General features: G+C 50.0%; 1 protein-coding gene across 1 annotated transcript; it reads left to right on the top strand.

The window, feature by feature from the left end:
• Positions 1 to 5,194: 5,194 nt before the first annotated feature.
• TFAP2C (transcription factor AP-2 gamma) lies at positions 5,195 to 14,471 on the top strand. The gene is made up of 7 exons (XM_031433572.2): positions 5,195 to 5,464; positions 7,058 to 7,543; positions 7,680 to 7,731; positions 8,904 to 9,120; positions 9,740 to 9,858; positions 11,730 to 11,874; positions 12,952 to 14,471. The coding sequence occupies exons 1-7, from the start codon at positions 5,417 to 5,419 to the stop codon at positions 13,235 to 13,237; spliced, it is 1,353 nt and encodes a 450-aa protein (XP_031289432.1). The 5' UTR covers positions 5,195 to 5,416; the 3' UTR covers positions 13,238 to 14,471.
• Positions 14,472 to 27,926: the final 13,455 nt, after the last annotated feature.

The following is a 27,926-nucleotide window of genomic DNA, read 5'->3' as shown; positions in this document are numbered from 1 at the left end:
GCCTCCTGCTGATCTAGGTGATCACAGTGGGTCCCCTGATGTTTAAACTGATGGTACAGTCAACAAATGGCATTTATTTTTGTGTTTATGGTCTTTCTTAAGAAGACTGCATTTTACTGGGCTCTCAGCTGCCTGTCTTTCTTTCTTTCTTTCTTTCTTTCTTTCTTTCTTTCTTTCTTTCTTTCTTTCTTTTCTTTCTTTCTTTTCTTTTCTTTCTTTCTTTCTTTCTTTCTTTCTTTCTTTCTTTCTTTCTTTCTTTCTTTCTTTCTTTCTTTCTTTCTTTCTTTCTTTCTTTCTTTCTTTCTTTCTTTCTTTCTTTCTTTCTTTCTTTCTTTCTTTCTTTCTTTCTTTCTTTCTTTCTTTCTCTCCTACCTTTTTTTCTTTCTCTTTCTTTCCTTCCTTCATTTCTTTCTCTCTTTTTTCTTACCCAGGTACCTTGCCTCTTTCCTTAAGGCAAATAGAATGTGATAACCAAGGTGTAAACAAATCTCTCTGGCATTTATGGAAGACCCCAAACTCATCCACCTCCTTCTCCTCCAGGGAATTCACTGCCCCTCGGCCAATTTTAGCTGGACCTGGAAACCTGCAAGGCGCCTCAAGTTAGATCAAAGCCAGAAATGACAGCGGAGAATTCACGGAAACGTTCATAGATCTATCTTTGGAGACAAAACACGTTTACAGTGTCTCTTGCCAGCAAGACTACACTACATTTAGAATAATTTCGTGATGGAAGGAGCCTTATTTACTGCTTGTCATAAACATACGTAAAGATCACTCAAAACGCCAGGAAGACCCTTTTCAACTGGCGAGTTTACAGTTTCCAAGGGGAGGAGGGCAGGGGAGGAGTAACCAGGACCTTCAGGTGTGTCTTCCAATCGCGATAGCCCGTTTTGGCTGTGAATTGTCCCCCCACCCCCCATCCCCCTTCCGTTAATTAAATAAACGCTCGGAGCATTTTACAGCACACGGCGCGGCCCTTGGGGACCTTTCCCTGCGTTGCTCCCATTCTTAAAGTCCTCAACTCAGAGGGCTGAAGAGCGGGCAACATGAATTTCCAGTTACTGAAGGTGAGGTGTTGGGTGGAGGGCAGATCCGACCCCAGGGGTCGGCAGGGAGGCGAGCAGGAGGCCTGGCTGCTAAGCCGAGGGTGCCCCCTGGGTGGGCTGGGCGCCGGTGGGAGCGCGCGGGGGCCCCTGGGCGCTGCGCAGTTCTGGCGCAGGAGGCCGAGTCCGCGCCGCCGGGCGCCCGGCCACAGTGGGCCTCCTCCTCGCCTGGCGGCGACCAGATAAATCCGTGGAGGCCGCCGGGCTTAGCTGGCCCAGAGGTGCCTGGTGTTCTAGGACACCGAGCCGAGAAGGCCTCCGGGGACACTGGGCTCGCGCCTTAAGTCCTCCTGTCTGCGCTCCGAGCGGTTAGGCTGCACTCGGATGGGCCCGGGGATGTTAGTGGGTGGAGAGGTGACAGGCATTCTGCAGCCAAGCGTGGCCTCTTGAGGGCGGGGGTCCCTCGGGGCAGAGGAGGCGAGACCCAGCCTGTCTGTAATAGATCCCCGAGAGCCGCTAGGAAGGTGGCCTTGAATAACAGGCTTTGAGGTATTCGGACGACTTAAAATTCACCTTCGCCTGCTGAGAAATGGGGCGATGTTGTTAAGTTAGAGACTGTGCCGACGACCTCCCCGCTTGGCGAGCTCTCCGCAAATGGGGGCCAGACCAGACCTGGGTCCTCTCGGAAGCTTGGGTCCTACAGGCCCCCTCAGCTCCGCGTTTCGCTTCTGTCCGTTTGTAAAAAGCAGAGGTTTGCTAGGGAGAGCTAAAGGCTGCAAAACTCCTCCAGCACCGGACCGGCGCGGCGCGGCGCGCTTAGAAGTGAGCGGTACAAAGTTGGGTTGGGCCCTGGATGAAGCACCTGTGTGTGTGCAGCGGCCACTTTGAACACCATTAAAACAATTACTATTTTTATACGATTGCTGTTATTTTGGGGTGGCTGTGAACTGATGCATGTGGCGTCCCGGGCGTGCACCTCAGTGGATTTAGTTCGGATGCCCTTTGACGACATGTCTGTCCAGTGGGTGCCGGTGCTGCGAAGGGAGGGTGTGGGCTAGAGCGTGAATGGGCGCCTTCCAGGATTGCTGCAGGCCCCGGCTTTTCGGCTCTGCTTAACCGGGCCCCGCCTCTTACTGCGGTCCCAGCCGGAGCCCAGGCTGTTCCGCGGGGCGGGACAGACACCTTGCTTACTGAGCGGCGCCCGCGACGGCGCTCCTGGGTCTCCACCTGCCGTTCGGGCTCCCCCTCCCTGGGGCAGGAAGAGGAATAGCAGGTCCGCTCTAATCCAGCTCCACCCTCCCTAGGCTTGCGGTGGGGGTTGGGGTGGGGGCGGCGGAGGGCTCTCGCCTGGGGCTGGGAACCTTGCTTCCAGAGGCAGCCACCCGCGCATCTTTGGAGGTGGCTCACTGTCGAAGCGCCTCTGTCCTCTCAGACGCCTCGTCGCCTCCGATCTCCGATTTCTTGCGTCATCCGAGCGGACTGGGGGCCTGAGTCCAGGGCTTCAAGCGTGTGTGTTGAGTGCAGGTTCCCTAGGGGGCGACAGAGGGAAGTCGCTCAAACCCTTCAGCCCCTTATCCTTGATTGTGCGAAGCGTGTAGCAAGGCTGGTCCCTGGAATCCCCACGTTCTGTTTACAGTTTGGCGGCTGCGAAGCCAAGGAGGGTCAGGAGGGGCACCCTTCCTTGGCGGTGGCTGCCTAGAGGCGTGGCCACGCAGTCTCGCGTCTTCCACACCACGAGGGGCCGGGACCTTGCGAGGGGTCCGCTTTGAGTGCGGGAGCCATCCGCTCTTTGCCCTCGGCTGAGAGAAAATTTGAGCTTAAGGAAGCATGTCGGCCAGGGTTTGTGTGTGCCTGGGGTCCGGCTCTGAAGCCGAAGGTGTGCGTGTTTGGGCAGAGTCCGCCTGGCCGGGAAGATTGAAGATTCGTTTGAGCCGCCTTCCCCATCCAGGGCGCGGTAGTCGCGCTCAAGCTTGAGAGCGTGTCCCTTGGAGAGTCCAGGTCCAGGGAGCTGGCTTGGGAAGGAATGGCCTTTGCTCAGCGGTTCCGAAACCTCTGTGCCCCTGGGGCTCCCCGAACAGAGGTGTGCATAGCTTCAGGGCCCGTCGGTTCCCTTTGCCTCCGCCACAGACGCCCAGGGGCTGCGAGGAATTTCCGTCCCTCCGGGTGGCTTCGGCGAGCTGTGCTGCGGAAAAGAAGGGCAGCCAGGACCTGGGGGGGGGGTGGCACCTTGCTGACCAGTTCTGGACCCAACTGCCCAGGGGCAAAGTCGCCAGAGTGGACGAGACTAGTTAGTCGAGCTGCATGCCAGGCAGGTTCTCGGAGTCAAACCTGGAGCTAGAAGGCCCGGCGTGGAGGGGAGACCCTTGTGTCACCGATCTGGGAGTCTGGGGCGCCCGGAGGCGCCGCAGCCTCCCTGGAAAGTGCCTGGGACCCCAATCTTCCACGCCCAGGGCGCCAGCATGCCTGCCGCGCCCGAGTCCGATTTCTGCATTGCTCAGGTGCCTCCACTCCCGAATACCAGGAGCGCCGCTTCTGCGGGTTTTTTCTTTTATCACCCTGGCCCCGGTATTTTGGAAGCGAGGTGTCAGGGGTCGTGTGTGCTCTGTCTTAGTGCAAAGCCCGCAGACATGCCCGAAAAAACCCCAGTGGTTTCACTTCCAGGTTTTGTTCTCACGTCTGGTCAGAATATCACCTCGGATCTGTCTGCTCTCTAAGGCAAGGGAGAACATTTCGCTTGAAGGACGCCTATTTTTATTTTGGTGATTCTATTTTAGGCCCATCTGAGTCAAAAGAAATGCTAAAGCTCAAACAAACCCTAGCAGGAGCAGGCAAATAGCCAATGCATTCATTCTGCGGATCCCAGTGTCCACACCAGGCCTGGGGCACTGAACTGATAGGTATTGATTATTGCAAAATCGGATTCAGAATTAAATCGAAATAGTTCCCTTCTCTGATGCCCTGATAATATTTAAATTCAGCTCCCGGAGCCAGGTGAGACGCCCCCACAAAAATCGCCCTTGAGAATTAGCGACTTTCTTCTAGCAGCCAAAAGGGTCAGTTAAAACAATCGGGCCAATGCATTTCGTTTCTTTAAAAATTTTCAGTATTACACTCTGCTTTCAAGTTTAGGTGGCAAATATATATTGGAGGGAGAGGCAACGTTTATGTGGAAGTAAGTTTCGTTTTCTGCCTGCATCTGAGGGACGGAGGTGCTCACCTCTCTAGCGGGGGCCTCTCTGGCCCCTCATTCTTCCGCCACATTCTCCCTTTCCCCATCGCCCCGGACGCTTGGGTTGTATTCGGCCCCGCACCTATTCTCTCGGTCGAGTTGAGGCTTCTAAGTGTCTGTTCGTCGGAGGCAGCTGCCAAGCCGACGCTGGGCAGGGAAGGGCTGGGCAGGGCTGGGAGAGGGCGCGCGGGTGCCCCCGCCGCAGCCCAGCTGTGGTGATGGAGCTTCGGCGATGGCGGCGAAACGCCGTTGTTCTAGACTTCGGGGCTGGTGGAGCGGCCAGCCGGCTTGGTGGCGCTTGGGGCAGACTCCCAAGAAGGCTTTCCCTCCCCCAGATCCTCGGAGGAACGCGACGACACGGTGCCCACACTGTAGGGTGGGGTTGGGGTGGGGGGAGGTCGTCTTTTGGAAGGATTGGGGCTCCAGCGGCATGATCCCAGCTTAAACTTTAAGTCTCCTTGGAGTGGGTGGTTGGGACATTTCAGGAGATAAGGGGACCTCAGCTGGTGAGACATCCCCGAAATCCGGGTCTTTACCCCGTGACAACGTCTTTTGGAGGATGAGGGAGGTGAAAGAGGGAGGCTCTTGGGCGTTTGGATCCCGGTCCCCAGTTCTGCCAATCACAGGTATGTGACTGGTGAGGTGTGTGCCTGGCGACTGATGCAAAGAGTGACGGGGGACCCTGCTCTCGCAGGCCTGCGGCTGTCAGCGAGGGGCCGCCCCTCCTCTCCTCGCCCCCTGCAGCGTGGTCTCAGCTCGGCGCCCGGCCGGGTAGCGGGGCGGAGCTAGGCTGGGACTGGCTGGGGGCCGCCCCGCCCGGCGCCGGGGCCTTCCCGCCGGCCCCAGGGGAGGAGTTATGATAATTTCCTTCTCATTAAGGCGCCCCGATCCCCTGGCTACCGCCAGGACGTACAGTGCGGGTGCGGCTTCCCGGGTCCCCAGCAGAGGCCTCTACACCCGCGTCGGCAGCATCCACAACCGCAGAGCCACCGATGCGCGTCCAGTGACCCGGACAGCTAGGCCCGCGCGCGGCGGGGGCGGCGGCAGACGCCTGGCCACCGTGACTCCAATTTTGGATTTACCGCTCGGGGGGTGGGGGGAACCTGGATTTAACTGGCGGCTGTTTTGGGGGACGCCGGACGCCATGTTGTGGAAAATAACCGATAATGTCAAGTATGAAGAGGACTGCGAGGTGAGCTGGGCACAGGGGCGCAGCATGGCCCCGCCCGAGTACAGTCAGGGAGGCGGGGGCCCCTGGACCGCGGTCGGGGGCGAGGGCACAGGAGCAGCGAACAGGCACACATTGCTTGCCCCTCGATGGGTCAGGGTCCACTTTTCCGGACACCCTCTCGTGCGTTTCTCTGCGGTCCCCTCCCTGAATCGGGCCTTTTCTAAATATTCGGCCTCGGGAACGGGGCTTGGAAAGGGAATGGCAGATCCCACCCACAAAGCTTACCCGCCGGTTTCTTGCGAAGCAAAACAGCCCTTCTTCCCGTTTTCTCGGAAGAGCGCCGGGTCTACAACTCAAAGGTGGCTTTTAAACGCGACATCTCCGTCCAAAAGGGTCAGACGAGGTGACCTGCCGGCGACACCTTTGCGGACTCTCCTTCGAGGCGGGCATGTCACTTGCCCCGCTACTCCCTCGGGGAAACAAGAAAACAACAGAAGTTTGGCTTTCATGAGAAGTGGGGGCTGGGGGGGGTGCTGAGGCCAGATGGGGCCATACGTGCTCGGGAGTGCTCCAGCCTGTCGGACAGGTTGAGCTAGAGTTTCGGAGAGTGGGAGGGAGGGAGGCGGCGAGCGGGAAGAGGAAGAAGACGCAGGCGGCGCGAGGCGTGCGCCTGGGCCCTGGGAGAGGAGAGCGGTGGCTGCTTGGACGCGGGAGAGCAGTGCTCCCGCGGGACCTCGAGGGGCTGCCCCTGTTTGCAGACCCGGGCACTTCCGCTAGGGGGCGACAGTGTCCTATCCTGGTTCCCCGCTACCCCTGTGACCCGGGAACACATGGCGACACGTCCTTTAAGAATAAAGTTGGACAGCCGTGGGACAAGGGAGAGTGCGCAGGCAAGGCTGCCCAATTTTCGGGGTCTTTCGTTCTCCCCCTGTGCCGGATTTGTGGGGAGACTGACAGTGGCTAGGCAGGACGGTGTCAGTTCCTATCCCTGCTTGGTAGGGACACAGGTAGCAGGGAGGGCAGCCCTGGCTGCGGTGGGTTCCTTCCCGAGTCCCTTGGGCGGCGCTGGGTGGCAGGCCCTGCTAGGGAGCGTCACTCGCCCGGAGGTTTTTGTCCTGAGGGCGTGGAAGGGAGGATCCCTGGGGCGGGGAAAAAGCTTACTTCCTGCGCTGCGCGCATTATCCGCGCCGGCAACTTCTCCACTTTAGACGAGTGACGCCGACATGTGCGGGCTTGTGAGCGATCGCGCTCTGCGCTGCGTTCAGGCTTTCTCCTCGGACCCCTGCCTCAGCTTCTCCCGGCCCAAGTCCTGGGATTCGGACTTGGCGCCTCAGAACGCCTCGGGCGTCAGAGCGCCCAGACCTTCACCGCCGGACCCTGAGGGCGCGTTCTTCCAGGTCTTCAGTTTTCTCTTCCTCGGCAAACTCGCGGTTTACAACGAAATCCCCGGGGCACGTTGCTCCTCCGGGCAATTTGGCCCGAGGGCAGGCCCGGCGGGTCGGGTCCTGGCTGGTGCGGTGGGTCCCCGGGGGCACCAAGCTCAGTGCGGCGACTGCGGTCAGTTCACAGTAGCGGGGTTTCGTACTAACCGGGTCTCTGTTTTCTCTGTCCCAGGATCGCCACGACGCGAGCAGCAATGGGAACCCGCGCCTCCCTCACCTCTCTTCCGCCGGGCAGCATCTCTACAGCCCCGCGCCGCCCCTCTCCCATACTGGAGTCGCCGAATACCAGCCACCACCCTACTTTCCACCTCCCTACCAGCAGCTGGCTTACTCGCAGTCCACCGACCCCTACTCGCACCTGGGAGAAGCGTACGCGGCTGCCATCAACCCCTTGCACCAGCCGGCGCCCACCGGCAGCCAGCAGCAGGCCTGGCCTGGCCGCCAGAGTCAGGAGGGGGCTGGCCTGCCGTCGCACCACGGGCGCCCGGCCGGCTTGTTACCCCACCTCTCCGGGCTGGAAGGTGGCGCCATGAGCGCCCGCCGGGATGCCTACCGTCGCTCGGACCTGCTGCTGCCCCACTCGCACGCCTTGGATGCTGCGGGCCTGGCCGAGAACTTGGGACTGCACGACATGGCGCACCAGATGGAGGAGGTGCAGGTGAGCGCCTTGGCTCTGGCCTTCTCCAGCCTGGACCTGTTTGTCCCATTGCCTCCCTCCTAACCCCCCCTCTCCCCCCACCTTCCGCCCCGGCATCCCCGAACTTAAAGGAAACTTATTGTCATTTCTCCCTTAGAATGTCGACGACCAGCACCTACTTCTGCACGATCAGACAGTTATTCGCAAAGGTACGCAGTAATCGAGAGCTCTTCCCTTCCTCCGGCCGCACACACTCTGTACTGGTTTCTCTTAACTGCTATGAAGTTATTAACTGATTGGCGAGGTGGGGCATTTGTAGTGGAAGGGATTGACTCAAGGTAGGGAGGTTTTAGGAGTGAGAAGAGAGGGCACTTCTTTAAGATCTAAGTGGGGAAAGATGTTGGTAGAATGCTCAGGAGCTGCCTCTCAATCTCCGAATTTCTTACTCCCTAGTTTTCCGTTGTTACTCTTTGAATTAGAGTGTTTTTTTACGATGCTCCAGAAAGCCTCCCAGAGTGAATAAATACTGATTTGATTTGGAGGATAATACCACGTACCTTAGTTGAGTGATTGGTTCTGTGACAGTTTCCACTGGTATGATTTTATTGTGCACAGGGTAAGGATCCTTCATTCTGACCTGCAAGAAAAAGGTTGGAAACAGTTTGGCCTACAAAACACGCAGCCCTAAAAGAACCAGGCTGGATAATCTGTTCGGTTTAGGCGGGGATGAGGTGGGAGGGGACTTGGAAAATTGGATTACTTGGTGAGTGAGCGGCTCATGAAATTAAGTTACATACTGCCAGGATTACCAGTTTGGCTGTGTTGGGAAATGGAGTAATCCTAAATGAAGGATAGTTATGGTCTGTTACTTGATGTTAAAATGTTTGAAACCAATTGGGGAAAAATGGATATGGGGGGTAAAAAAGCTCCGGAAATAAACTTAATCTCTTAATGAACTTGTAACACGTTTGTTTGTATTTTAAAATATACTGCAATCCATTGCACTGAAAGATTTTGACAAATGATCTGAAATATGTCTTGTGATATTTAGTTATTAGTTGATGGGGGGTGGGAATCACCATTTATTTAGTATTGAATCAGCCTTTTGGAAACAAATGTTCTAATTAAACAGATTTTAACAGTGCCTAGAAAATGAAAACCTTCCCTGCTTGGGATCTTGGCTAATTAACATCCCAAGGTGTTAACTTGTGAATTTCAGACTCGATTATCTTTGAAGAATATGGCTTTTTTAAAAAAAATCTGCTTGCAATTTATAGTCCAACATGCAATGTTATGTATTTAAAGAGCTCTTTCAAATTTGGTTAGTGGTTTGAAAAGGTCTCTTTTGCTCAGGACTGCCACTTCTGATCTCCATTCACAGGTCCCATTTCAATGACCAAGAACCCCCTGAGTCTCCCTTGTCAGAAGGAGCTGGTGGGGGCTGTAATGAATCCCAGTGAGGTCTTCTGCTCTGTCCCTGGAAGGTTGTCTCTCCTCAGTTCTACATCGAAATACAAAGTGACAGTCGCTGAAGTCCAGAGGCGACTGTCCCCACCTGAGTGCTTAAATGCCTCATTACTGGGAGGTGTTCTCAGAAGGTACGTGGGGGCACGTTCTGGGCATGGCAGTTGGGTGGTTGGAGATGAGTAATATAAAAGGACCAGGGAGGTAATTTTAACATTTATGTAACTTTTATACCTAACACTGAATTCTAATCGGCAGGGAGTTTTAGTACATTTCTTCTCTTTTAGGAAGCACCAGATGTAGAAGGAAGTGTTAAAACAGTGCTAGCAAATGATCATTTGCTTGGAGCTTGATTTCATGTGTGAAGCAGGAGTGTCTCTATTCAGGGAAGAGTTGCTGCTCCGTGATTCTAGTTTCCCCAGGGAATTGCTTTGGAGGCTCCTGCAATTTGTACAAGTGAAAATTTATCTGCTCCAGTATGACTTGTAATGGTCTGTGATTTAAAAAAAAAGTTGGCAATGCTAAGAAAGAGTTTTGAGTTTCACAGGGATTAAATAAGAACTCCCTGTATCACTTGATTATGATCCATATAGCGTAGATTGTCTTTGAGATTTCAGTTTTGAGAGCAGCTTATTAGGCATTTAGAATTTTAAAGTGTGGTTTCCTGAGAACAGAGTATTATATGTATATGTATTTTTTTTTAGTTAAAAAATGTTTTTAATTAATGTTTTTGTTTGGTTTTATTTGGTTCAGAGCCAAATCTAAAAATGGTGGCCGGTCTTTGCGGGAGAAGTTGGACAAGATTGGGTTGAATCTTCCAGCCGGCAGACGGAAAGCTGCCCACGTAACCCTCCTGACATCCTTAGTAGAAGGTCAGTGGAGTTTTGTTTTTGTTTCATGGTGTTTTTAGTTAGTCTTGTGTTGTCTCTAATACTTCTCTAAAGAAAAGCTTTAAAAACAACTCTTAGTCACAAGTCGAGGGGGGAGAATGAAAGATTTACCATGAGCTAGCTCATCACAATGAATCAGTAACTTAATCAAATAAGTTAACATTGGCATAAGTATTCTGTTCTGGGTCCCTCAGAAAAAAAATCATTGTCAAAAAGAAATAGGTTTTCCTAACCTAAGACATTAAGTTTTTGGGTGTTGAGACCTATTCTATTAAATGAACCAGTTTTTGACGGATACAATTGATCATTTGGTACACTTTTTTTTTTAAATAAAGCTGGTTATTGGTGGGCAGAAGCACCGATTCTTGTTTTTGTAGCTGTGAAATGAATATTGGGATTGTGATCAGTGAAGAGAAAAACGCTTGTATACAATGAGACTAGCCCAGTTCACAGTTCCTTTGTTCCTTTCCCCCATCAAAAAAAAGTAATGGGGCCCACAGTTGGGCCCTTCTCCCCAATCCTGAGATGGTTAGGATGTGACACTTTAGTTTCTTGAATGGGTCTGCACCCCCATCCTGGAAAGTAGCCAAGAATGCAATACAGCCTTTAAAAAAGGGGCAAGGGAAAAGTGAAATAATTATTTTCCAAAACAAAACAAGCTCATTGTTGCTGCGCACAGAAAAATGAGTTGGACCCTGAGAGGCTGGTCCTGAAGCCTGGAGCAGCCCCCAGCACCATGCCCAATCAGCTGCGGGCTGGGGGAGCCAGTGAGGGGTGGTCTCCTGGCAGCCAGGCAAGCTCTCTGAACTCTTTCTTTCCCTGGTCTAAGTGGTGCTGCTGCGGGGCTCAAGGAGACTTGGCAGAGCCCTGGTCCACCTTCTCATGAGTGTCTCTGGGGGTCAGGGCGAGGAAAAAGGAGCTGCCTGTTAGATGTTGTTGGGGAACAGCTGTCCTGCACAGAGAATGGTGGGTTCTGCGTGCGTGGCGCATAAAGGTGGCTCCCCTATTACCAGCCAGGCAGGGATGCTTGAATGAGAACGCGTGCGCCAGAACAGCAGTCTCAGACTGATTCAGTGAATCTGGGGAGGGACGTGGGGCTGGTGGGGGAGCTCCGCCATCTGGGTCGTTGTAAAGCTCTAGTAACCCCAAATCTTGGAGCCAGAACCCGGCTCCAAGACGTCCAGACCTTCGCAGGCCCTCCTGGATTCCTTAGTGTTTCTGTAGCACCGAAGTGTCTCCTTAACTCTAGATGAGATACCAGAAGATGACAAGTGCTGGTTCAGGTGGGAGATGCCCCGCAACTTGGATTTCTCCCTCTGCAACCCCCATAGCTTGGACAAGGGGGTGGGGAGTCCAGGTCGACTGTTAGGGCTCAGTAGGAAACACTCCTGCCTCTCATTCTTGAAGAAACAAACATCCTAGAGACTTGCCCCCTTCAGTGATGGGCGCCCTCATTGAGAACGAAAGTTCTATGTCAAAGATTTTGTTCCAGTTTCATAAAGAAAAGTGACAGTTTGCTTTTTTGTCAGACGTGCCTGCCTCCTACTTCCACCCAATGATACTGTTTTATTATGAGGAGAAAGCAGGGGTATGTCTTGATTATCTGCTCAAGTTGGGCAGAGGACTAGTTAACATTGTTCAGGGATAGTTCAAAATTTATGGGTCTTTTTTTTTTTCCATTATATGATTTCACCCTCTTCTTAGGGGAAGAGTACCCACTGAAAGGACCAAAAGTTAATTTCACTTTAGGTTGCAAAATGACTGGCAGAGTGTTGGAAAAAGAGGGAAGGGACAATTTTCCCGGTGGTGGCCACGGCCACCCTAAAGTCTGTTGTCATTGCCAATTGTACCAGGTGAGGCTGTTCATTTGGCTCGGGACTTTGCCTATGTCTGTGAAGCAGAATTTCCTAGTAAATCCGTGGCCGAGTATTTAACCAGACCTCATCTGGGAGGACGGAATGAGATGGCGACTAGGAAGAACATGCTACTGGCCGCACAGTGAGTATCCAGACGTGAGCATTTGATGCCTTCACGCTCTGACCTTGAAGCTGAGGGACAAGCACAGTACCTGGTGCTCAAGAAAGAAATCCTCCTTAAATAAGTTGGAGCAAAAGGAAACCACCAGGAGCTTCTTTTACAGAGTCAAATAGGTAACTTTTGGGTAGGATTTAGGAGAGTAAGAACAATGAGTGTGTTGCTCCGAATGAGTGTTTTTGAGCTGCTTAGTTATTCAGCTCAAAATAATGAAGCTGCTCTTTCGAGGTGGTATGTGCATGTCTTACAAAAATGTGTTGAAGACAATTTACTTTATCACATCCAGTAAAGAGGCTGTGCCTTCTGCCTCCTGATAAGATGTTTTTGTTTTTTAAATGTAATGATTGGCTTGGGGACACGCGGGCAAATTAAATGTCTCAAAAATGACTTACTGCAGCTGAGGAATTTCTCATAGAAACCAACAGTAAATCGATTTTAAAATCATGGTAAATGAAGCAGAACTAGTCAAGTGGGAAATAGGGCAAAAGAGAGCACAGTGAGCCAGCTGGTATCCAAAGCGTGGGTTGCAGGGAAATGAGTTCAGGGTTCTTGACGGAATTGGTTCAGGGGAACCCATCTGCGTCAGGTGAATGGCTCTCCCTTACCCTCCTGGGCCTGGAATCCTGACCCCGCCTCTTTTACTATAGTCCTGGTGACCTTGGCCAGTTGAGTCTGGTGTTAATCCTTTTATCTTTTCTAATTGTGGGGATTAAATAAGTGCTGAAAAGGTGTTCAGCTCTGGGTCTAGCACTTAATAGGCGCTGAGTGCAGCAACTGGCTATTGCTGTTAGTTTAAAACCTACTTCCTTGCAGGGCGGGGAGGGTATCGCTCAGTGGCAGAGTGCATGCTGAGCATGCAGGAGGTCCTGGGTTCAACCCCCATTACCTCCATTAAAAATAAAACAAAACACAATCTATTTCCTTGGCCAGCCGGCAATTCTGATTGCCTCCCGGGTGTCACCCCCACGGTGATTTGTCTTTGTCCTCTATACGGGTCAGGGAATAGACTGAGCCCCCGATGTGTGTTGACTGTCTTCACAGGCAAGTGTGTAAAGAATTCACAGAACTTCTCAATCAAGACCGAACTCCCAACGGGAACAACCGGCCCACCCCGGTCCTGGAGACCAACATCCAGAGCTGCTTGTCTCATTTCAGCCTGATCACCCACGGCTTCGGCAGCCAGGCCATCTGTGCCGCGGTGTCTGCTGTGCAGAACTACATCAAAGAAGCCCTGATAGTCATAGACAAATCCTATATGAATCCTGGAGACCAGAGTCCCGCGGATTCTAGCAAAACCCTGGAGAAGCTGGAGAAGCACAGAAAATAAAACGGGGTGAACAAGGGCTGAAGAGTCGGGAAGGAACAGGACTCCAAAATCATCCTCCACCAGGACAGGCTGGGAACCCCTCCTGACTAGGGGACAGAGTTTGTTACCCACCTTCCCATTAAAAGGCCTCTGTTGATGACCGGACGTTCGCGGGCCCTCCTGGATTCCTTAGTGTTTCTCTAGCGCGGAAGTGTCTCCTTAACTCTGGACGAGCTATCAGAAGGTGACAAGTGCTGGTTCTTGACCCATTAAGCTTAAATTTTATTTTATTTTTTTGAACCCCCATTCTTCCTTTCTCTGAAAGTGGTGCTACAAGTTTTCGAAGCTTTTAAATAAATCCCCTGGGCTAACAAAAACCCTCACATACTCAGCTGTTGAAACGTCAGATTGATGGGATTCAGATCAATGATAACTTTCAGTGTTGAGGTAAAAGTATTTGTCGCTTCTTCAGATCTCCTCCTACCTGCTGTCAGGGGCAAGGGTGCAGCTCACTTAGCATCTGGTTAATAGGCGGTATCTGACACACTTTAAACCCCTCGCTCAAAGGGGCCCTTTGGGTTTTACGAAACTTGTAGAAACAAAGCCTGCTGATGATTTTATGTTTTTCTTTAAAAAAAAAAAAAAACTTCGAAAGTTAACTCTTCAAATAGGAGACTCTTTGAAATGACATGTTCCTTTAAGTACAGAAGCTTTATTTTGCATATTTATTTCACATCTTGGTGTTTTGAGGAAACTTGAAAAGGGTAGGCATGGAGCTTTTGTTGTTGTTATTGGTTGCTGTCTGTCATCCCCAAGTCCCGGAGGAGGCTCTGTATTTTGAGAAACTTTGTTGAGTGTACAGATTTTATTTATGCATAATTTAATGGGGTCTGTAAATATGGGTGCACTTCTTATGACTTTTTGAGAAATAGGATTCAATTTTAATATAACTTTTAAAGGTGACGGGGTAATTCTAAGACGCATCTCTAGGTTTTACTCATATGTGCACAGAGTATAAAGAGTTAAGAGGATCCTGAGCTCTGTTCTCCACTTGGAAGGCTGTTTAATTGAAGCTTTCTGGTCACTGAAGCAATAACTGTCTCGTTCCTGTCGGGCTGACCCTGAAGATGAGTGTGAGGTGCACAGTGTGTGTGTGTGGGTGAAATGGAGTTTTTGGTATTGAGCTCCTCGCCTGTAAACGTTCCCAAAAGAATTGTTGTGTATACAAAAGCTGTATAATAAAAAGTATTCTCGATAGAAGCTGTGAAGGTCTGGTTATAACTTGGGTGTGTTTTTTAAAATCTGAGATGAGTGGAAAACAGCAGAGCTGATTTATGGATTGACTGTGGCTTAGGTAATAGGACTGAGCAGGAAAGCCGGGCACCAAGGGGAATCCGAAGTTTCACGTTCTCTCCCTTTGCAAGACTGTTCAGGTGCCCCACGCCATGCGCTCAGCAGTGGCTCTCCACCGGGTCTGTTACCATCCTCCCCGAAGCGAGGGCTGCCCAAGTGTGTGAAGGGTGCTTGGTTGACAATGAGAGAGGAGTCCCCAGCTTTGGAGTTGTGTCTCATGTGAGGCTGCTCTGTTGAGAAACACTGTGCTTACGGTCAAGTTACCACTCAAAATTCTGAGAGTGGAAATAAGAGGATTGTTGGTAATCCTTGGGCACGTCCTCCTTAGGAGGACTTGGGATTTGTTCAAGCACTGGCAGTGGAGGCGTAGGCTCTCAGTGTTTTCCATTAACGAAATTCTCCGTCTTTGGAAACATGATACTGCCCGTTGATCCAAGGCATCCCAACCATTTTGTCTGCCGGTTGAATCAGAGGTTGGGTCTCTGAGCCTGGGGAGCAGGAGAGCCTGGCAGGGCATGTGCACTCGCTAGATGTTTGCGAGGATCTTGGATGCACACCGACAGTGCTTGATTTCAAGTTGAAGTGGCCTGGCCTATGCTCCAGGAAGTGATATGTTTATAGTTTGGCATGAGTGGCTGGGCTTCAAAGGGAGTGGGACCAAAAGGATTTTCCACATTGGATAAGGCTGTTGCTTCAGCTCCAGTCTCATAATCCTTAATTCATAACTCTCTACCAAATGCTCAGCAATTCCTGAGTTAATGTTGGCATTGGATGTTATTAAGTAATTTAAACTCTGCCAACCTAATACTTTGCTCTTGGCAGCCTGTCCTTGGCCACTGAACATTCCCATTAAGTTGGATTTATCTGGTTGATATGTCAAGATCACAATTGCTTTGCTTTAGAACAGCAAAGCGAAAAGAGGTCTTACATTGGCAGTTATTTCTCAATAAAGACATGAGATGTTTGGTGTTAAGAGGATGTTCTGGGGGCAACGGGATGAAGGGAAAAGGACCATTTTCTTACCAGCGTCTTAGCTTGCTTTTGGACTTGAGTCTGGCTTTGAGGAGCTGTGCTAAACTGCAGTGCAGACAGTGTTCTGGAATCACCCCAATGTCAACTAAGGACTGAGGTGAGTCATAAGCAGGGCTTATACCTAGCTCAGCACTCAGCTCTCCTTTTCCCTCGCTCCCACTGGACACACACAGGACAGCCACCAGGTTCCTGGATCCAGTGCATGAAAACGGTTTTTCTCCCCAGCAGTCTGAGTTGATGACACAGAGAAAGATCGAGCACCCTCAGGAGGTCCCCACTGAAATGTTCCTGCCTTGGCTTTCCTGGGGCCAGTATGGTTTTTGTTTCAAGTCAGGTGTTAGTTAAGAACTGCGTTTCTCCCGTTGTGCTTCACCCTGTGCATTTGCTGCCCGCGGGCTCTTTGCGGGATTGGGCTTTACTTTTTGTGGAGTCACATGATGCTGGTGAAGCCTTTGCCCTCTGGTAGAAGACATGAAGATGCTCCCTTTTTTCCCCCTGGTTGCAGCAAAGGAAAACCCATCATTGTTGAAGTCACACGTGGTCTACAGCTGATTTATGAAAGAGACTTCAGCAGGACTCTATATCTGTTCACTGGATACCTGCCCGTCTGGGTACCTGGCACCGTGAAGAGTCCCTCCTGCCTTGCAGACACTGAGGGGTTCTCTGGAAGGTCAGGGAGGGTGTTTTCAATCACGCTTCATGTTGTCTTATCTTCCAGGTGCACACAATTTAAGTTTTGAGTTAGGAAAGGGATGGTTAGTCTGTTTCTCATTTGAAATGATTCCATAACAACCATTAGGGTGAGCTCTGAGACCTAAAGTTGCCGTGTTTGAATGTTAAAAAGCAAAACAAGATAAGGTCATGGATGGGTGAGAGGCAGAAACTCCTCTTAAGACAGCGGTGGTGGGGATGCTGGAGCCCACCGCCTGGTCTCCCCAGGGAAGTGTTGGTGGCCAGCTGTTGTGAATTCCTGTACAGGTCGCTGTTACTCCTGAGGACTTCTGAGTATGGATCCTCCTCGACTCGTGATGGGGTTACATCCCAATACACCCATCCTAAGTTAAAAATACCATTAGGTCAAAAAAGTAATTATTATTGTACATTAACTATATTCTATTTAAAAAATGTATTTAATCCACCTGATCTACCAAACATCACAGCTTAGCGTCACCTACCTTAAGCCTGCTCAGAATACTTCCCTTAGCCTGCAGCTGAGCAAAGTCAGCTGACACAAAGCCTATTTTAATAGTGTTGACTATCCCATGTCATTTATTGAGTACTCTGCTGAGAGTGAAAACCAGAATAGTTGTGAGAATTTGTCTCTGACTTTCCCTGCCACTACCCAGCATGACGAGAGGGTATCGCCCAGGAAAAGGGCAAATCTCAAAACTTCAAAGTACGGTTTCTACTGAATGTGCATTGCTTTTGTGCCATTGTAAAGTTGAGAAATTACAAGTCAAACCATTGTAAATTCAGGACCATCTGTATTTCTCTAGCCTTCCCCTTTGGCTGGGCTGGGGCGGGGTGGGGAGGCGAAGTGGCTGTTTAATTTGCCCTCCTTTACAGCAGGGGGAGAACTTGGGAAACAGTTGCCATTGGCTACAAAGGGAAGAGCAGCCTGGGGTTCCTTTAAGCATGTTTTCCAGGTGAGGGAGCTTTCTGTCATCCTTGGCATGGCAGTGACCCTTGGCCAGTGTCTTCTCTAGCTGCCTGAGCTCCCTGGGCGATGAGGGTTTTCCCCTTAGTTGGAGATAAGAAAGGAATTGGAATTTGCTTTTGAAATTGCGATGCTGCGATGCTGCAATGCTCGGTCGTGCTCTTCCCCGGGGTAGCTGTTGCTGGTTGATAACCTGATGGTTGTTGACTTACCTTTCTCAGATCTCAGATACCTTGAATTTCTCTTCCAGTCGGACAGTTTGCATTTGCTTCTCTGAAAGTCACGGGCCATCATGTTGGGAGGTTTGGTGACACTTGGAGCCACTAAAACCTCATCCCTTTCTCGTTTTGCCAACCCGGGCTGGCATCATGCCTGAGGGCCACTGATGCAAGGTGTATCACATCTTAGTCCGCTAGTAACACGGAACATGATCTGTAGAGACCGGCTTGACCTCGTGATTTTTAAAAATGACTGTTACGTTGGAGTCGATAGTTTCATGGAATGCTCGGTTGATTTTGGCACCGTCATAAACACTGTAATTTCCCTGCCTCTTTTGGATAACATCTTGGTGGGGGAGATGGGCAGAAGAAAAGTGGAAACCCAGAAGAGTGGAAAGGTATAATTCCAGGGATCTGTTCAAGGAATAGCTTTGCTAAGAATGTTTAACAAGCTCAAATCTCAGTGTTGGTTTTTTGTTTTGTTTTTCCATGACACATCAATTGTTCCTTGTGGCTTATTGACATTTCCAAGGAAATATGTTGGTCTAAAGGAGTGATTCTCACAGGAGAATGTGGGAGTTGGATGATTTGAAGAGGGTATCCTGGCATCTGGCCCCTGCTGAGATTAGAAGACCTTTAGGACTCCATGGGTGTTAGGGGTTGAATTGTGTCTGCTCCTCCAAAAGTATGTCCAAGTCCTAACCCCAGTACTTCAGAATGTGACCTTATTTGCAAATAGCATTGTAGTAACTAAACCAAGGTGAGGTCATACTGGAGTCCAGGGGACCTTAGTCCAATATGACTTGTGTCTTTCAAAGAAGAGGAGATCGAGGAACAGACACACAAGGGGAGAAGGCCCTGTGAAATCAGAGGCAGAGCTTGGAGAGATGCAGCTCCAAGCCAAGCAAAAGCAAGGATGCCGGAAGAGGCAGGGAAGGATTCTCCCCTACAGACTTCAGAGGGAGCATGACTCTGCTGGCACCTTGATTTTGGGTTTCCAGATCTGTGAGACAACAAATTTCTCTTGTTTTAAGTTGCCCAGTTTGTGGTACTTTGTTGTAGCAGCTCTAGGAAACTAAAACAATCGGTGAGTACGTTTTCCTTTGTTCTTTTTCTCCCATTGATCTTTCTGTGGGCTGTTTCATAAACATGGGGCATCATCTCTGCAAAAAGAATGAGGAAGCCACCTCCATGGTCCGACCAGCGGGCCGGGCCCACTTAACATCACAGAGGTGCTTTGCTGTTAAGGGAACATGATTTTCCCACTTGTTCTTTCCAAACAACTACGTGGGTACATGGTGCTGTTTCCTGGTGGCAACCGTATTAGCCGATGACCTGACCTTTCAGCTTCTGGGGGAGAAGTCACCCCAACAACTCTGTCCAGAGGAAATCCTCAGCTCTTGGGGGTCCATTTCACTTCTCCCTTCTACCCATTTCACTTAACTGGGTACCTCTGGGTGTCCCAACATTGACCCATGAGAGCTGTGTCTGCTAAGCTTGGCAGGTCATCGGGGGGGCCTGGAAGGACTAAATACTGAGGCCCTTCTGCTGCCTTTGACCTCCTGAATCAGAAACTCTGGGTCTAGGGTCTAGGAATCTATATTTTATTAGAAACACATTTCTCTTGGTGATCCTGATGGTGAGCTGAGTTGAAGGACCACTGCCTTCCAGGATCTTCTGGCTCTAACATTGTATTGAGTCATATTCCTTCTAGATGCTCTGTGTCCTCAGCATCTCCTCCATGTGACGTGCTCCTGCTCTTAGACTCTTAGATGCAACCAGCGACCGCAGAGCACCTGGGACACATTATGGTTCAGTTGTCTGGCTTCTCCAGTGGACTCTAAGCCCGTGAGGGCATGCACCGTGTCAGTCTTGCCCCTCAGAGTCTCACCACGCAACTAACCAGCTCGATGACCAGCTCAGGATATTTGTTGAATCCTGGGACCAAGCTGGGAGAGTGTGGGGTCTCTGGGGGTGGTCCCTGCCCCTCTCTGGAGCCACTTCATTGCTCAGGGCCACACAGGCTTCCGGAATGACCCACCAGGAGGGGTTTCATCCTCTGTTCGCTTGGGCTCAGCCAGCACACGTGGAGGGAGTGTTCTTAGGGAAGATGTGTATTATGATCAAATAGGCAGTGCCTCTTTCCACCCACCTCCCTCTTTCAGGGTCTGAAATCCATCTTGTTACGTTGGGGGCTTTGACATCAGTCTTGGATACTGAGAGTTAGCCTCTTCCTGCTCTCACTCTCAGCCAACTGGGGTTGATGGGAATCAACTTTCATTTTAGAATCAGAGAATCTGGTCTGGGTCTGAGACATGACTGACGTTGAGCTCTGCTCCCGAGGCAGATAGGCCTGATTGGGGTCAGGCTCAGCTACTTCTTGCTGTGAGGCCTTGGGCAAGTTTCTTCATTTCTTGGGACCCCTTTGCCTCATGTCAAAACTGGGGATCTTTGTTGCCCTTCCACAAGGATGATGAGAAGATGACGAGATGATAATGCACCACATAGCGCCTGGTTAGTGCTCGGTACACAGCAGCTGTTGGTATGAACTCTTCCCTTGCCAGGAGAATTTGGAAGGTGTCAGGAAAGCTCTGGTCCCTTAAATGGCCCAGGAAACCTGCAACTGACATTTGGGCTGGGAGCTGGCCTAGCTCATATCTAGTTGCCAACCCCCCATGCACCCCTACCGGCCTCTGCCCTGGGTTTGGTGGCATCACCAGCATCCTCTCTATGATAGCTGTGGTTTCTGATGACTGACCCCTCACCCCTGCCTCCAGTGATGACAAGGTTGGAACACATCATCTTACAGAAAACTCTTAGAACTTACGTAACTTCTTACAAGACAAATTGATACAATTTGGTGAGGGATCCTACAGCTGCTAAGGTTTTCAAATCTGGGACTTACCTCCTAAGCGTTCGTTGATTCATTTCATCAATAAGCACCCAGAGAGGGCCTGTTTCAAGTCAGCCAGTATTCTAGGCACTGGAGTAGCAGACAAGCATCCAAGAGAGATGAAGCCCCTCTGAGCTTATTCCTCAGTAAAGGAGCCAAACATCGATTCAACAGACAAACAAGGAGAGAAGTAACAAGGTCGCTCAGCATCACGATGCAAATAAAACAGGGACTGAAGATAGAGAGGAAGGGATGGAAGAGATGGCGGGCAGTCCCTTCGCTGAGGTGGTCAGGGAAGGCTTCCTGAAAGAGGAGACATTTCAACTGAGCCTCGAACGATGGGAACGGGCCAGCCAGAGGACTCTGGTGGAGAGGAGCTCAGGGATGGAGAGCAGGCCAGAGCATCAGCATGGAGTGAGAGGTGGGGGAGGCCCAGGAGGTGTGACAGGGGAGCCGGAGTCAGCTCATGGGTCTTGGTGGTCGTGTTAAGGAGTTTGGATTTAATTTAAACTAATTTGATTTTAAGAAAGGAAGAGATGACATCTTAGCTTTTAAATAGACGGCTCCTGCTGTTGCGAGAGGACTTGACTGGGGGGCTATGGGGAGGTACGGAGGCAGTAAGGAGGCTCTAGTCATTCGAGGAGATGGGGTGTGCCCGCTGGGTGGTGGCAGGGAGGGAGAAAGACAGCTTGGGTGCCAGTGCATTTTACTGGTGGAGCAGGAGGGACTTGACTCCAGGCTGGATGAGAACACTTCGAGCACTTCTCACTTTTTAAGCAGTTATAAACTAGACATAGTAGCTTCTGGAATTTGGCAGTTCTCCTGGGTCCCAGAGACAGCAGAGGAAGGGTCTGTGGATTTCTGTCAGTCGAGTGGCCAGCCAGCCTCCTAGGCCAAACACTTGGCAGGGACGGCTCCGTTTCCTCCAAGACGATGGGGGTGAAAGTAGCAGCAGGTGGCTGTGCCATTACCCTGGCCCCAGGCCCCTGTCCTCTCCTCCGTCTCCCTCGGAGGTGGGTGGTGGTGGCCCGGAGTGGGGCTCAGTTTTATCAAAACTTGACCCAGTGGTTCCTTTCTCATGAACCAGCGGGGAGTCACTGTTGGGCCTGAGGGCTTGAGAGGGGAGTGTGATTTTTCCCCAAATGACATTTAACGATGTCTGGAGACTTATTTCACTTTTTTTTCTTTTTCTTTTGGAGGCATTTTTGGTTGTCATGACCAAGGGAGGGAAAAACGCTGTTGGCATCTAGTGAGTGGGTGCTGAACACCCCGCGGCGCCCAGGACAGCTCCCCCCACGAAGGGTGCCCCGGCCTGAGACGCCAGCCGTCCGTCCGGAGGTGGGGAGACGCTGCCTCCGAACAGAAAGCCTTCCAGAAGTGTTACTCCGACCGTTCACAGAATTTACTTCCTCCTGCTGGATTATCGCCTCATTTTTTACCTGATGCGGTGATATAGTCTAAAACGTTTAAAAACAGGCTTGACTTTCATAATGTTTATATACGTGAATCAACGTTAAGCGAATCGATAAATCAGCGTTTAAATAAGCGAGTGAAGGGAGCCTCTGCAGACCCCGAGAGGGGAAGTTTGTAACCCTGTGCAACTATTTCCTAACTTTTTTTTTTTTTTTTTTCAGAAATTAAATAATTAAAGTTTTGTTCTACTGTTTCCTCGCCAGATGTAATTTTCGGGCCGACAGGTGCGGAAAGGCAGGAGGCTGCCCCCTCCCCGCCCCCCCCTCCCCCCCAAGCAATTCCCCCTTCTCCATCCCCCGACCCCCATTACTTTTTCTCTCTGGCCAGGAAAACTGACTTTCCCTGAGCAGAGACTCTGATTATTCCACTGCTGACACCCACTCATTTTTTTTTCCCACAAGGCAGGAAAAATTCAATGGTGTGAAGCACCAACCGTTTAAGAAAAATCTTCAGAAAGAATTTTCCCAACTGTTTCCTTTTAATTGTCGTTTTCTCCATCCATGGTTGCTGACTGGTTCTGGCTGATGACAGAATGAATTAAAGTGTCACAAACAATTTCCTTTTTTATTGTTGACAAAAGTATACACAATCACACGCTAGTATACACTTAGAATATTTTTAGGAGGACAGAGGAGAGCCCACAGAGAGGTCCTCAGGGTGGGAGGCTGGTCGGCTTGAGACCAGGGCTGAGGGTGTAGGGCGGCAGGGAGAGGGACCTTCCACTCTAGGTCATATTGTCCAGTTCAAATGTTTTAACTTGAATGTGGTCAAAACAAGCAAAACCTGCTTGCAGACCTAAAAAAAAAAATAACCCCTAGGTTTAGTAAAAACATGAAAAAAATAAAATCTGATGCTTGCTGTAACACACAAAACCTACAGAAAACACACCTGCACCATGTTATTTAATAACTCTATTTTACCCCATTTTGCAGATGAGGCACCAGAAGCTCAGACAGAGGTAAGAGAGTTTCTGAAGATCATGTAGCCAATAGGCGGCAGAGCCTGTGCTGTGTCCAGAGGCGGTGCTTCTGGCTCAGTTCTGTCAGGTGCCCAGATGGTAAGATATTATATCACTGAGCACTCAGTGTGTGCCAGCCACTGTTTTAGACACTTTTCACATTAAACTAACTCTTTCTGACAACCATAGGATGTGGGCATGACAGCTCCCATTTTACAGATGGGGAAACCAAGGCTCTGAGTGGTAAGTTGCCTGCACCAGGTCCCCTGCTTGGTAGTCAGGGTGGCCCAGACTGGAGCTGCAGCTCCAGAGTCCTGTTCTCAGAAGGCAGCAGCCCATCCTGAAGGCTGGCAGGCTAAGGGAACGTTCCTGGGAAGGACTCTCTGTGCTTCAGTTTCCTAGTCTTGAAGGAAGGGGCTAGAAAGAGAAGACTGAAATACCCAGAGGGATAAATCCTCTGCCGCACACGAAGTGCCTGGGACGTAGTGAGTGCTCATTAAAAGTTAGTTTGCAGCTCTTTTGAACCAGGTGGAATGGAACAATCTCTGGTCAAAAGAGAAAAAAAGAAGAGGACGGGAGAAGGGCAGGCGGGTAATCAGAAAAGGAAAGAAGAAAGGAAGGAAGGAAGGGCAGAGGGAAGGAAAGAGAGTGGGGAAGACAAGAAGCCCCTCCTGGTGCCTTCACCTGCTGGGGACCCCTTCCACCCTTTGCAGAGCAGGGGGCTGCGGAGAGCAGGGGGCGTGGGCTCCTGCCGACAAGCTCAGGGTCTCTGCTCAGTCTCTAGCTTGGCGTTGACTCAGGCTTCAGGGCTCCTTTTGCCATCACTGCTGCCCTTCCCATGGCTCGTCTTTCCACTGGAATCTTTTCCTCTGCCTCCTATGGCCTCACCTACTCACCTCCATCTTGGTCCTTGCTCTCACTTTGGGCATCACCTCCTCCTAGAGGCTTCTCAAGCTTAGGCTGGCTTAGGTGTCCTCTCAGTCTCCAACACACCTCTTGTCACACTGTGTGGTAACTGGCTGTGTAGTATTGCATACAGTAAAAGTCCATGGAATAAATGAATACATGCATTTATACTGAAAGGTTAGGAATCACTGAAGTATCTCTGTCAAGCCAATTAAGCCATTCTCCCATCCATCTATCCATCCATCCATCCATCCATCTGTCCATCCTTCCAACCATCCGTCCATCCATCCATCTACCCATCCTTCTAACCATCCTCCAAGCTAGAACAGTGAGTTTAAGATGCCCTGGGCCCTGCCTTGTGGAGACTACAGTCTATTAGGGGAGCCAGACATCAGTCCAACAATCACATGCATTTATAACTACCAACTTGGTGAGCTCTGTGTGGGGAAAGAATGGGGAGCCAGTGGGAATGTCACTGCCTCAGTAGGTTTCACAATATAAAAGATTTTAAGGGTGATGCTCCCAGCATTCAGAAGCAGCTGGAGAAACATTTCTTCATTTTCATCTTTGACCTGAAGCAGTGTTTCTGGCTCCCAGGAAATTGTGGCTACTCAGCTCAGAGTTACATCCTTCAGAGCACAACCTTACCTACTTGTGCTCCCATAATTCCCTGCACTTACAGGTACCCTCACAGGATGTCCTGTGCACTGGCTGAGCTCCCCATGAGGGCAGGGGGCTGTGTTTTATATGCTACTATACCTGTATTAGAGAGGAATGTTAATGCCTAATGTGATTTGGAAGGGACACCACAAAGAAACAGACAGTCCCGGTGTGGGCAGGATTCTCAGAGCCTCAGTTTCTTCCTCCACTACGTGGGCTCTGCCCTTTGCCTCTGCCAACCCTGGATGGTTTTGGGCTGCCAGTGATGCTGAGAATGTCTCCAGAGTGCCCATTATTTTTTTTTTTAACATTTTTTATTGATTTATAATCATTTTACAATGTTGTGTCAAATTCCAGTGTTCAGCACAATTTTTCAGTCATTCATGGACATGTACACACTCATTGTCACATTTTTTTCTCTGTGAGTTATCATAACATTTTGTGTATATTTCCCTGTGCTATACAGTGTAATCTTGTCTATCTATTCTACAATTTTGAAATCCCAGTCTATCCCTTCCCACCCTCCACCCCCCTGGCAACCACAAGTCTGTATTTTCTGTCTATGAGTCTATTTCTGTTCTGTATTTATGCTTTGTTTTTGTTTGTTTGTTTTTGTTTTTGTTTTTGTTTTTTAGATTCCACATATGAGCGATCTCATATGGTATTTTTCTTTCTCTTTCTGGCTTACTTCACTTAGAATGGCATTCTCCAGGAGCATCCATGTTGCTGCAAATGGCATTATGTTGTCAGTTTTTATGGCTGAGTAGTATTCCATTGTATAAATATAACACATCTTCTTTATCCAGTCACCTGTTGATGGACATTTAGGCTGTTTCCATGTCTTGGCTATTGTAAATAGTGCTGCTATGAACATTGGGATGCAGGTGTCATCCTGAAGTAGGGTTCCTTCTGGATACAAGCACAGGAGTGGGATTCCTGGGTCATATGGTAAGTCTATTCCTAGTCTTTTGAGGAATCTGCACACTGTTTTCCATAGTGGCTGCACCAAACTGCATTCCTACCAGCAGTGTAGGAGGGTTCCCCTTTCTCCACAGCCTCTCCAGCATTTGTCATTTGTGGATTTTTGAATGATGGTCATTCTGGCTGGTGTGAGGTGATACCTCATTGTAGTTTTGATTTGCATTTCTCTGATTATTAGTGATATTGAGCATTTTTTCATGTGCCTTTTGATCATTTGTATGTCTTCCTTGGAGAATTGCTTGTTTAGGTCTTCTGCCCATTTTTGGATTGGGTTGTTTATTTTTTTCTTATTGAGTCTTATGTGCTGCTTATATATTCTCAGAGCTCCCATTATTTTTCCCAGCTGCCCCCACGCCCACCTTCACTGGCTGACTGAGGGCACTTCGCTCTGAATTTCCCGTGGAACTGGTCACTGCCTGGCTGCAATTCAGCCTTAGCTGCATTTGAACATGCTAGAAACTTCTCTAAAGCTCAGCCCTGTAGATGGGTGTGGATGGATGGATAGGCAAATACCTTAATTGCCTTGATGAAGGCTTAGTGCTCTAGTAACTCCTGACCTTTAGTTAAAGGAAATGTGAGGGGACACCAAAGTGTCTTTATTATTTGTTTATTTAGCAAATATTTATTGAGTTCCTGTGATGGCGGGAGGAGGGGGAAGCGAGCATTGGGCTGGGGCTATAGCAGCAGATCAGTTAGAAGGCACTGGAAGAGGAGACGTGACAATAAACAAATGAGATGACAGCAGGGCAGTGAGTAGGGTTATTATGATTACTGTTATTATGATTATTTTGTGTACGCCAGCACCCATAGGAAGTAATACAGATGGTATGTAGAGATGAGTGAGTTTCCCTCCCACCCTGGACTCCAGGGCTGGAGACAAATCTCATTACCAATTAGGTGTGCAGAGGGAGATATTTTAGGCACACACACACAATTACATGTATTTCTTTTTTAACCCAAAGGGTGGCATTTTGTACACACAGTCTGGCACCTTGCTCTTTTCACTTGATTTATCGTGTTGACAGTTCCTTACCGGTTCATATAGAGCTGCCTTGTTTTGCTTAATGTCCTTTTGTGTATGCTGTACAGATAATTCATCCTTTTCTGATGGGTTTTAGGATGTTTCCAGTCTCTGGGGGTTATAAACAAAGCGGCGGGGAGCATATCTGCTCACAGGTAGTTTCACACAGGTGTTTGTTTGCAGACTCCTGGAACCGGAGCTGCATCCCCACAGTCTACATGAGCAGGCCTGCGGGGGTGGCGGGGAGGGCGGTGCTTTACAGGGGGTGTTCTGGGAGTCCCACCAAGGAGGTGACATTTGGGCTGATGGGTGAGACAGAGCCAACTATGCAGAGCCAGGGACAGAGCTCTCCTGGCAGAGGGACCAGCGTGGCTAGAGATGATGATGAGGAGGGAGAGAAAGAGAGAGGAGCACTGTGGGCCTTACAGATCTCGGGAAGGAATTGAGATTCCACCCTTGGAAGCCATTGGAGGGTTACAAGCAGGGAGAGACATGATTGGATTTATAGTAAACAAATCACTTTATGTAGAAAATGGACCACAGTGGGTGGGAGCGGAAGCCAGAATCCTAGGTAGGAAGTGCCGGGGCAGAGCTGGTGGGAGCCACGGTGAGAAAGCTGGAACAATCTGGGGAATGTTTTGAAGGGAGAGCTGATAGACTTGCTGATGCACTGGATGGAGCCTGGGCACGGGGGTGGGCGAGGGGTTGGGAGGGGTCACATCAAACTCCCAGAGTTGGGCCTCCGCAAAATTTACCAAGCTAGGGGAAGACTCAATATACCAGCGTTGTGCAAGTGAGACCCAGAAAGTCTGCTACAGGGAAGGAAAACCCACGGGAGCTGCCTTTGGCTTCTTTTAGTTAAAGTAGGGCCCCTGTGGCCAGCGCTTCCCTGGAGGTGGCCTGTCTCGGCGCTGCGGCGGGTGTCCGGCTTACGATGAGTTCCAAACTGGTTCTGAGACCTGATACCTCCAGGTGCCCTGTCACACTACTAGGGGAATCAGAGGAAGCGGGCACCCTGGGTGGGGCTGGCGTTGTCTAGCTCAGAATTAAAAATTCCTGAAGCTTACAGAAGGCGGTGGGTTTGCAGTGAGCCCAAGGGTGAGGCTTTTTAGGCCTTTGTTGACAGTCAACAGTGGAAGGAACTTTAGAGGTCATCTGCTAAAGCACTGATTTGGAAAAACAGAATTTGTTTAAATGGTAAATGACTTTTACGTCCTCTAAATAGTTATTTAAAAGAATTAAAATAATAACAGGTATTGTTTGTTTATCACTTATTATGCACTGGGGTCTAGGCCAAATGTTTTATTTCATTTCAGTTGTCCAAATTAACCTCCAGGGAGATGCTGTCATTATCTGTGCAGTAAGAGAGGCTGAGGCCCCCAGTCCCTGCGCTGACATGGAGTCTCCCTGCCTCCTCCTGACTCCAGACGTGGGATTGAAAACTCTCAGGGCACTTGTATTTCCAACCTCCTGTTGACACTTGAAGAAAGTGACAACCAGCCAGGAGGAGTCATTGTGTGATCAAGAGACAAAGTTAAGAGAAAGTTAGAGATCTTGA

The sequence above is a fragment of the Camelus dromedarius genome, chromosome 18 (genome assembly GCF_036321535.1).
Source record: "Camelus dromedarius isolate mCamDro1 chromosome 18, mCamDro1.pat, whole genome shotgun sequence".
Taxonomy (NCBI): Eukaryota; Metazoa; Chordata; class Mammalia; order Artiodactyla; family Camelidae; genus Camelus; species Camelus dromedarius.
This window is presented reverse-complemented; position numbering and strand designations above follow the sequence as displayed.